We start from the raw sequence: 10,699 nt of genomic DNA on the forward strand, positions 1-10,699 counted from the left end.
TTTTTATACTACAGTAGTATCAAAAACGTTCTTACATTTTAGTATCAAAAACGTTCTTATTTTGGGACGGAGGGAGTACCTTTTTTTAGGGAGGGAGAAAGGAAAAAAATTCTATGAGACCAGGTCTCACGGGTTAGCAGGTGAGACCTATCCTGATGGATGACATGTGGCATTCACAAATCACAAAGCATTTACCCCACCCCCTACCTGAAATAAGGAGGGAGGGGGAGATTAGATGCTTTGTGATTTATGAATGACACATATCATCCATCAGAGCGGGTCTCACCTGGTTTAGATGAGACCTGGTCTCATATAATTTTTTTTCCGGGAGAAAGCCAATACACGTACTATAAGCTATGGACGAACCCAAACTAAACGAGACGACAAAGATTCGACCCGGTGCACAGATCACAGCGAGAGCAGTGTCACCTAAACCTAACAACTGACAGGACCAACGCAACCTGCTATATCTTCCTCATCATGTCATGTCGACCACAGCGAAGGAATTTACTCGGAAGAATTTCAATTTTCTCGTGGTTTACATGGATGACGGCTACGAACATCAGTGAGTCTATAAACATTTTTTGTTTACAAATCGCCTAACTAGTCACCACCGCATGGGGCCATCCTCCCGTTGCATCGACCTCGAAGGATCCTGCATCTGTAGCTCGTCGGGCGTTGCTTGGTTTGTGTGCCATTCCGACATGCAGTGGAACAAGGTTAACTGCTTGCTATCAAAATTTATCTTTGATTGTATTGTGCTATGTATTTACTCCTTGAATCATCAGGCTGTCAAGAAGAGGACGCTCCAGGTGCGCGCTCCCCCCTGCCGTTTTACCGTTCAGGTAGGCTCTGCAAAGACGAAACAGTCTCGAGTCAACCCAAAATGGAATCGACAAGTTGTTGCATCACATCCAAATGTCACCAGCCTATTTCGGTGACGCAATGCTTCTCTAGCCAAGCACCGGTGGATCCAGCGCGGCATAGAGTGCCACCGTCAATCCGCAGGCGGTTTAGTGAATCCGATCAGTGAGACATAGTTTGGGCACTTGTGTGCTTGAGCATGGCAAAAGCATCGCATTAGAATCTACACACTGTTTCCAGTGAGATACCGAGAGAGTTGAACTTCGGTTCAGTGCGCATAGCGGCGCAGCAACGAAAAGATCAGCTTGCAAGTAGATAATATAGACCTTACACTGGTCGACTGGAGCTCTGTTGTCGCGGTATTGCCATCCTCCTGTAATCAAAACAACAGAGCTGAGAAGGATGTCCAGCCAAATATTCTTTCTCAACTTCTGTACAATATACAACAGCAACGATTGTGTGGCTTATATCACCTCGAGTAAGAGATCTTTTCTTGTTATCAGTCCTACGACACGAGAAGGCCGAGGAACGACAAATATATGCCTCAATCCTAGTTGGCGGAAGAGATTGTACACCTGGGAATCATCACAAAGATCATCTCATATCCAACTCGCTGAAAATGAGTGAACAGTCCAAATGAAAGCAAGCTTTACCTTTGCCAAAGACATGTCCTCTGGCACTATGTAAGGAGACGGATTTAGAAATGGGGCGAGATCTAAATACAACCCAAGTTCCTCATCCGTCAAATGAATATCATCAATTGACTTTCCCTTACTTGAAGCTGGCTTAACAAAGTCACTAAAATTGTGCCTGTGTAACAGCAAAAACAGTCCATCACTACCAGTCAATAGACTATTGCTTCCTACTCAATGCTGTCCATGGCATTGCGGTGGATTATCATAATCACGTTTGTTTGAACCGGTTTTGCCTACTTTTGTGCATAATTTTTCATGGCAGATTGTAAAATAAGCACAGTTCAGCACCCGCAAACTGAGCCTTAGACAAACCTGTTCAGTACGCCAGGCCCACAAGGGAAAGGAGTATTCTGGAAATCTACTTTAGATTGCAAAAGCACCAACAAGTGACTGAAAGAAGAGGACAAATGGGTCAGTGTTCAGTGTACAAGGTAAACCAAGAAAGCAAGAGCAGATGGTACTGCATCTTACCTACGAAGTATGAGACCTATGACAAGCGACTCGCCATTCTGCCCACGTTCAACAATCTGAACAACAACAGAAAATCTGTTATTTAAACCCCCACAGAAGCAGCTGTGTTCTAGAACTGGCATCTGCTTACAGGGAAGCCATTGTGCTTGTTGCTTTGCAGAACAGAAACAATATCAACAACTCTTGAAACACGAGGAAGGCACACAACCTAACACCAAACACCAGAATATTGGACGTGTTAGATTTGGAACTATACTGACGCAAGATATAGTTCTTTCTTCCACCTTGAATGGAATAAAGATCATCAGAACCTTTTGATTCTTGCAGGCATCCTTCGCATTCATGTTTCTCATCACTTGTTTAGGCCTAGAGTCAAGTAAAGGGATGCCCTTTAATCGGGCCTGCTCTTCATATAGCCCCTCATTAAAAAAATCACCAACAGCCTACATGAATAGAAGTCAGAAGGAACACTCTGCATGTTCAACAAGGAGTCAAAGTTCGCAGAGTTTGAGACTTTGAGTCAATGTTTGCAGAGTTTTTACCTTAGAGATTAGAAGAACAAGCATGATTAATGGCAAGAGTTGTAAGTTGTTTGTAATCTCAACCATAATAACACATAAAGAGACAGTCATTCTCATCGAACCACCAAGAAACGAAGCAGCACCAAGTAGAGCATACCTATAGCAATATTAATAATAGTAAAATAGCCAGAGCATAAAGGAAGAATAAACTTCAAGGGGCCACTAATGCAAAAATAAGAAGCTTAATAAATAAGACATGCAACATAGGTTGAATTGGAGAGATAGTGATAACTCACGTGCCCTCGTCAACATTTAGTTTCTTATAGAACTTAACAACAGACATTCCAACAAGCCGGCCATACGTAGATCCAATCATTATTCCTGGGACAAATTGACCAGCTGGAACAGCAGTTCCAAATGTTACAATAGCTAAGGAGTAAAACATGACCTGAGCAAAGCAAGAAAGGGGGAAAGGTAAGTATATATGACAAATAAAGCTTCTTGATATCTCAAAACTCATCCAAATGATGGTAAATGGAATGGCGAGAAATAAAGTTCGCTACAGCATCAGAATATGCATAGAGTAGCAATAACCATCATTTTTTATTATACCAATAGCATGTGCTACTAATACAAGAAAACACAATCAGACTTCGACGAGAGTACTGATCATTCATAACTTTTTAAGATCATGATTATTTGGACTTGGTAAGTACTTTTTCATGTTTTTCCTAACTTACATTAATAAAACTGCACTAGTTCAACAGCTCATGGAGTTAGGAAGATATTACGAGGTATAATATTCCATAAATCAAGCAGACAGAAAAGGGTACCAGGAAGGTGATAAGGCTTTGTGCACTGTACTCATGGAATGTTTTTGCACTGAACAGATTGCGTATTGCATCATCCTGCAAGAGAATGTTGTTGAATATTGTGACATGGAATACGGAACATGGAAGGAAAAGCTTTCCGAATATATTCTGACCTGAGAATTGAAGAAAATGGTTGCCAGATCATTGTATTCATTATCTTTTGAGCAGTAAAACTGCAATATACAGACAACATATTAAGAACACAGCCAATATTACTGTAGCTAAAGAGAAGATGTAATTCGAGTTGAAAAATCCTAAAGTAGACTCACATTAACGAAATTCCCATCTGTTCCAGGTGGATGAGGGCACTGGATACCAGAACTGGTTTCTAATTCAGGACATGGGCTGCATTTCCTCAGTAGTGGTAACACAAAGGAAACAGTGGATGTTATCAAAGATATGAGGCAAGCTTCAAAGATCTGCAAATATTAACCTGGATGTTAGGTATATAACTACAAGAGGAGCTCTACCTTTATAACCACTAATATATCATATCTCCAGCATACCTGGACTCGTTTCCCTTTCTTATGAAGATATGTTCGCCTCCATTTAGTTATATAGAGGGTGAGTTGATTAAATAGCGCTCCTGAAGAAACACCCAATGAATTAACTGAAAAACATCAATATGGCACAAATATACTAGGATTGTTTATTTGTTTTGGGCCTATAGTGAGTTTGTGGGCAGGCTTTTTCACAATTGTGATACGCCGGTTAATTAGCATATTATTTTCATGTAACTTGATCCAACTCTAACTACAGGGGGGTTCTCTACAAGACACCCTCAGCTGTTTAGCCAACTGTGACAGAACTTAGCATAGTGCAGTAGTTACAAAATCAGTAGGGAGAATATGAACTAGACTGAGGGAATAACCCCCCAGTCGGCCTAAAGTTCAGTGGGTACAAGAATCCAGGCTGGCTAGGTGCAGCTTTGCTTCTCTAGCCAGTTGACATCCAAAGGAGTTCTCATCAAGTAAACAAATGTTGACTGTGGCAATTCTAGATATTACTGGGTAAACTTTATGAATGAGTTCTCGTCAGGTAAAACGCCTGACTATGTCATTTCTAGATATACTGAGTCAACTTTGCGTACTGTAACTTACCAAGAAGTCCACCAATAACACCAATAATTGCCACCGGCAGAAGTTCCTGGTAAGAGTAATCTTCTTGACCTCTTTACGAAAAAGTAAACAATCAATATCACAATTCACAGGTCATTTTTATTCCCTTTTAACAAGGAAAAAGTAATCTTACCCAGATATGTCCCAGATTATGAAACCACCAGCCCCAAAATGACCACATTTTCCGCTGTTACACCAATTCATTGCTGATCGCACCACAACAGCCACGACAGCAGATGTAAAGAATACTCTCCACATAAGATGGCTTCTCCACCTTCAGCAATATAATGATAACATAATCAATCAAATCACATTACATTAAAGTGCAAGACCCGCAGTTGAACAACATTAATATCATTAGGCTACCCAGCGTGCGTAGATGTCCATAAAAAGAACTGCCACAAGAGGTTCCACTTCATAAGTGTATTACCAACGTTACATAATGAATTGGATGACAATAATACCCACCACGAGCATACTAAGTAGTAGGTCTAAACAACTAGCTACGATCAAACCACAGAGTAAAAGCAAAAAATCTATGTAAAAATGTATTGCCGTGGCATCTAAAGTAAGTTCCACGGGGAGCAACAGACCAATTTACATGCAACATGATTGGTTGTTGCACATAATACGAAAATGTGGAACGAACTTTCTAATAATTATCTTTCTTGACCCAAAAGTACACTTATAATAGCATTATAAAACGTGTAATAAAACGGGAAATGGCGGTTATCTCACAGGCCTAAAATATGATACTCCCTCCGTCCCAAAATAAGTGACTCAACTTTGTACTAGTACAAAGTTGAGTCACTTATTTTGGGACGGAGGGAGTATTACATAACAGTGGTACTTAGGTGGCAACCATGCTCTTGATCTTCATAGTAAGTCAATTCATGTGTATACTATTGGAAGCACAGGGCCAAAATCTTGGAAAAACTAATACGGCAACACAGGTGAAAGGAAGTGCACTCAGGTGCATTTCTTGAGTTGCAGCCTGGGAAACCTGGTAATGTCACTCATGATAGACTATAGTATCCATCAGGTAGCCAGTCCCTAAATACCATGTATTCAAAACGGATGTTCTCAAGTTCAATTTAAAACTAAACAAATCCCCTTGCATGCTGTTGCAGTGCAGCAGAAGTGCATCCTATATTCATCTATGACAACATTTTGAGTATTTATATTGGTCATGCAAACAAATGAAGCAGGTTCCTCATAAAGGTACTTTAGTAAGTGCATTGTTATAAACAAATCAGAGAAACATAATGAGCAGAAAACTGCTGCTGATGCATTTCTACTTTTGTACTCATTTGGCAATTTAATAGTCGATTGTGGAATGAATCACATTTGTGCTAAAGGTTTTCTTGATAGCAGCTACGGAAAGAAATAACTAAGCCAGAAAAGGACATATATTAGTACTGCCCTACTGCTTACTGAAAAGTATATGAACATTCTCAACTGAAATAGTTGTCTACTAAATGCAAAGAAAACAATAGGGTAAGACTAGAAGTATAGATCGAAAGATGGAACAAATTACATTGGTCAACATGGCTAATTTTATTATTAGTATGATGAAAGAACATTCTTACCAGGATGTAACTTCCTCCAAAGCAAATAGTACCCCACCAACCGGAGCTCTGAAGGCGGCAGCAACTCCAGCTGCACATCCACATGTCACCTTTTGAAACATTATTAATATAGCTTTGAGATCTTTAATATGAAAACTCACCCATTCTATTTTAAATACAGGCCTAATGCCATGTTAGTATTTGAACTTTAATGTACACACACAATCTGATTTACTTTTAACACTCACTGAACATAATTTACCTACTGAACCTTTACCAGGTGAAACAAAGTAATGTGCATGTATCGAATAGAAGCCAAAAAATCACAGCTCACTTACAAAAAGTAAATTTGTCTATTCAGATATCTCAGCAAATCCGCTTAACTTTGAAGGTAAGAGAGGTTAGGGTACCAGCAAGCCCATCGACTGGTTCCAGGAACTGAGAGGAATCAGGCATATAGCCAGTACTAGCCATTAGCCAATATGATTACACCAAGAGGTTATACTCCCTCTGTCCCAAAATAAGTGTCGTAACTTCAGTACAACTTTGTACTAAAGTTGAGACACTTACTTTTAAACGGAGGGGGTAGATTTTATCAAGAAAAAAGGGATAACCACTTATCCTCAAGCCCATCCACTTGATCCAATAGCTAATAGAGACACTGTGCAGAGCCAGCACTGGCCAATATGATAGCAACAGAGCTTATAGACTTCCCTCATCAAGAAAAAAAGGGGCTCTAGATGGCACCAGCCAGGAAGTTTTAGACTGGTGCTACCATGTGAGACATGACAGAAGAGCCACGGTTGTACCAGGTCAAGGAGGAGGTATGTTGGATAAGAATAACAAGTTATGATTTGAAGATATGCCCCTGATTCTCAAGCTAGTTTGTCTCACACATTGGTTTTGGTTTAGCCCCAAAGTTGATCTCCTGGGAGTGTAACGCAGGCTATACAATGCATTGTACTCCAACAAAGCAAACAAGAATTGCCAACCTCCCTAATCTCTATTGCTGACTGCCGCTTCATTGCCCCACCCTCTTGGCAGAAAGGTGACAAGGTCCTGGACATTGCCCTTCTGTTGACCCCACAAGCTAATGTCCGCACAAGGCCCCCATAGAGCATCCACAGTGTGATGTTTTGCTGCCTCTAAGCAGCCTCTAAGCCCTTTGAGGGTGGTGCCATACACTGCAGGCGTGAGCCTCTACGCCAAAATCATTGGCGACACAAGCATAGTGTCCACCTCCAACCTTTTCTTCGGACTAAAATAATCCGCTGGCCCTACTTGTCATGCGCGGAGAGTGTGCTGACCATGTCAAGAAGATGAGAAGTAGGTTGTGAATCAGGGTTTTAATTTTATTTTATATGGGTCCACCTTACAGGCTCAGAGTATTTGTTATACACTACAGAGTTTGGAGCTAAGCTTAAGAGGCTGGACATGGGTCCCAGCTTGGAGGCAAGCCATCCTCTAAGCACTGGGGATGCCTTTAGCTCCCTAGAATGTGCAGATGCTTCCAGTCAAATCCCGCATTTTAAACAGAGAAGAGGAAACTGGGCATTTAAGTGTTAGCCTTAAGCTAGAGTCGTCAAGTTTTAAACTAGAAAGATAGTTTTAGTGTCTGAAATCTGAACCATTTCAATCTCAATGGGACAACTTTAGTTAACAATATTAACATATAACAAATGTCATAACCCACAGTGAATCTCAATACAACATTCTATACTATACCCCAAATATCTCATGCAACCAGGATATGCTCATCTTTTTCTGTTGACTGGCAGATAGCAGGCAGTGACACTAGTCACACTACAGATTTTTTATCTAATAAAACGGTTCAGCTGGAACGTTAATACGGAAGAAGAAAGCCATACATCAAGAGATGGAAACGTAAAAAAAATGACATTGCATGCGAAACGAAATAACTTACAAGATCTCGCCGATCTCGGTCGCTTTCAAAAATCTGTACCCATCTAGAATTCAAGTGGTACTTCGCGGATCCACCCTATGTATATGCACAGAGTAATTAGTTGGCAAATTTATGTGCGCAGAATAATCATAAATTACTTACAAAATGGAAATGAAGTAAAGCAAGAAAAACAGAAGCTGCTGGCAAGTCCTTATTTACTGGGTTTTGGGACAAACATTGTTGGTCTATATAACAGATTTACAAGTATAAATGGATCCACAGTACCCAATCCTCCCAAGTAAACATCAGTACTTCTTATATCTAAAATGAGATGTTGTATCGCCACTTTTAATTTCCCTAGAAAAACAACGTCAATGGTATCATGCTTTATGACTTGATGATGTTGTTGATTATTATATCACACTATCAGACTACAAAATCACGCCAAGTACTATGTTACATGTAATAACAACCATCTTTGTTAATTTTATCATGATGACACTGAAAATTCTTGAGAGGGTTTCCATGGGTTTTCCAAATTGATGGTGGTGACTGGTCACTGATGAGAAACTGACAACTCTTTGGCATGTAAACAAAGTCTTCCTGGTTGATCCACAGACCTATGAGTCTATGACCCCTTTACAGGACAGGGGATACCGCTAGTGAATATTTTGCATTCTGTCTATGCTGATCAAAAGACAAATTACAAACATGATAGAAGAAAAAAATCATATATCTACATTTTAATTTTTAACTGAGATAAATGTCGAATGGAACAAAATTTAAATCGCCAACATAACCTACTTGCCCAAGAAGAGAAGCAATGCAGGCTCCAGTGTGAACAAGAGGACCTTCTTTTCCTAGAGCCAATCCACCTCCAACTGATCCGATGCTCCCAAAAATCTATTACTCAAAGCAGCAGCATTTGAGCATGGCATGACATATCATAATAGCTGACGGGGAAAACGTAAACTCACCTTCCCAACTAAAGTCCTAAAAAGTAGGATTCCATGTGTATCAACTCCTACATAAATATTCCAGATTATGTCCCAAACTTATCATAATACCAATATCAGGAATTCAAGTGGTTAAACCTTACCATTTAGGTAACCTTTGATCTCTGGAATACCAGATCCAGCAGCTGCTGGTGCAAATTGTGTGACTATGTATACAGAAGAGAAGACGAGGGCTAGATTGAGAAGTATGTACACCAAGAACCCCACAAAATATGAGTGTTGTATTATAGCAAAAGTCAAAGTAAATTTCCATCCAGAGAAGTTCTCAACGGCCAAATTTATGAATATAGCAGCCAATCCAGTACCTGAAAACAGGATGATTGCATCATATAACAGAACAAAAATCCACTCTGTGCGAAAAACTGGACAATGGACACAGAGAGGGGCAGAGGGAAAAATATAGAAGTACAAAAATAGTTTCCACTGATAGATGTGTTGTCTACTATGTTAGGATTTCATATTTTTTGTATCAACTAAGTCATAATTGTAAGGAATGGCCAGTTTGAGTTTGGAGTGAATTGGAATAGGAATTCAAGCATAGCAGTGTTTGCGGATACACAAGGCCAGGAACGAGGAAAACAATATTTGTATTGAATTCAACTAGGAGAGGGATTTTTAACTGGTGGAGGTAGAACTTCACAATTTACGGTAGTTAACTGACTAAACAATCCAGTAGTATAAAACTCAGAAACAACAGCTATAGGTAGCAGTTGTGCAAACGTCACGCAATAGCACGTAGTCAGTTCAGTTCAGTAGCTGCCAGCTTGTTTTCAACATTAAACATAAATATTGCTTCGGCATCTTGTGATCAATGACAGCTTGCACTCCTCACTTGGTCATCCTTTAGCCATTAATACCAGCTAACCAGCCAATACAAGGAATAACCAGTAGATTATGCGAGAACCTTTACTCACTGCATATGGCTGATCCTTTGGAACATTGCCGGGTTTGATCAGTTAACCGGGGAATTTCAGGGGTTGGGATGTAAGTCATAGTGATTTCTATATGGATGGATCACATAGAGCAATTATATTATAGTAACTGATATAAAGGATTTCTATATGGTCAGCATTCCTAGTGCTTAGCTTCCTCGGATGATAAAAACGTTTGACATGTGTAACCTACTTGCGCACATGTGAAATCGCCAGATTAAGCTTTTTCTAGTCTCTGACAGACGCCAAAATTGCAGACAAGCAGGTCATGGAGGAGGCGCTCACCGACGCCGATGAGCAGGGCGAAGAACCACTTGAGCACGATGTAGTAGGGCACCCAGAACTTGCTCCGCTGGGCCTGCAGGCAAGCACGAAACACCGCACCAGGAGCTCGTGTCACCGAACACAGAGAGAAACCACGAGGGTAGGAGGCAGCGAAATGTGCGGCGCACCTGCTCCTCCCGGTAGGCGTAGTTCTCGATGACCTCGTAGTCGAGGCTCTCGACGGCGCCGACGAAGAGCTCGTCCTGGGCGGCGGCCGCGGGGGCGGAGGCGGCGGGGCCCTCAGTCAGCGGCGCGGCGCCGTCGGCGGTGGGGAGGCGCGACCAGGCCAGGCGCGCCATCCGGATGCCGTCGGGGAGGCCCTGGTCGCCGGAGAGCATCGGATCCCGCCGAGGGGGCGGGGCGGGGCGGGCGATTCGAACGGCTGGACGACGGTGGGGAGTTTTTTACTGGACGG

At 41.3% G+C, this 10,699-nt stretch overlaps 1 protein-coding gene across 2 annotated transcripts; it reads right to left on the reverse strand.

Annotated features, from left to right (window-relative positions):
- Positions 1-448: 448 nt before the first annotated feature.
- Positions 449-10,699, reverse strand: LOC123090766 (chloride channel protein CLC-d). 2 transcript variants are annotated; one of them, XM_044512103.1, is made up of 23 exons: positions 10,413-10,699; positions 10,246-10,318; positions 9,112-9,333; positions 8,990-9,036; positions 8,817-8,915; positions 8,034-8,108; positions 6,131-6,219; positions 4,675-4,815; positions 4,524-4,594; positions 3,930-4,009; positions 3,693-3,842; positions 3,537-3,596; positions 3,385-3,459; positions 2,848-2,999; positions 2,573-2,708; positions 2,342-2,473; positions 2,161-2,238; positions 2,031-2,086; positions 1,872-1,949; positions 1,518-1,674; positions 1,338-1,439; positions 1,196-1,237; positions 449-852 (listed from the first exon to the last, which is right to left on the reverse strand). In XM_044512103.1, exons 1-23 carry the CDS (start codon positions 10,620-10,622, stop codon positions 835-837), a joined length of 2,343 nt encoding a protein of 780 aa, XP_044368038.1. In that variant the 5' UTR covers positions 10,623-10,699; the 3' UTR covers positions 449-834. The 2 variants fall into 2 exon arrangements, with proteins under 2 accessions (XP_044368038.1, XP_044368037.1); XM_044512102.1 differs by having other exon boundaries at positions 1,191-1,237.

This window comes from Triticum aestivum, chromosome 4B, assembly GCF_018294505.1.
Source record: "Triticum aestivum cultivar Chinese Spring chromosome 4B, IWGSC CS RefSeq v2.1, whole genome shotgun sequence".
In the NCBI taxonomy this organism is placed as follows: domain Eukaryota; kingdom Viridiplantae; phylum Streptophyta; class Magnoliopsida; order Poales; family Poaceae; genus Triticum; species Triticum aestivum.

Bases quoted from the DNA above. Each gene is read 5' to 3' on its own strand.
- LOC123090766 (XM_044512102.1), bottom strand. From the start codon at position 10,622: ATGCTCTCCGGCGACCAGGGCCTCCCCGACGGCATCCGGATGGCGCGC. The intron at 2,087-2,160 runs GTAAGCAGATGC...GTTGTTGTTCAG, and splicing joins ACAAGCACAATGGCTTCCCT to ATTGTTGAACGTGGGCAGAA. The intron at 1,238-1,337 runs GTGATATAAGCC...TTTTGATTACAG, and splicing joins GAAAAGATCTCTTACTCGAG to GAGGATGGCAATACCGCGAC.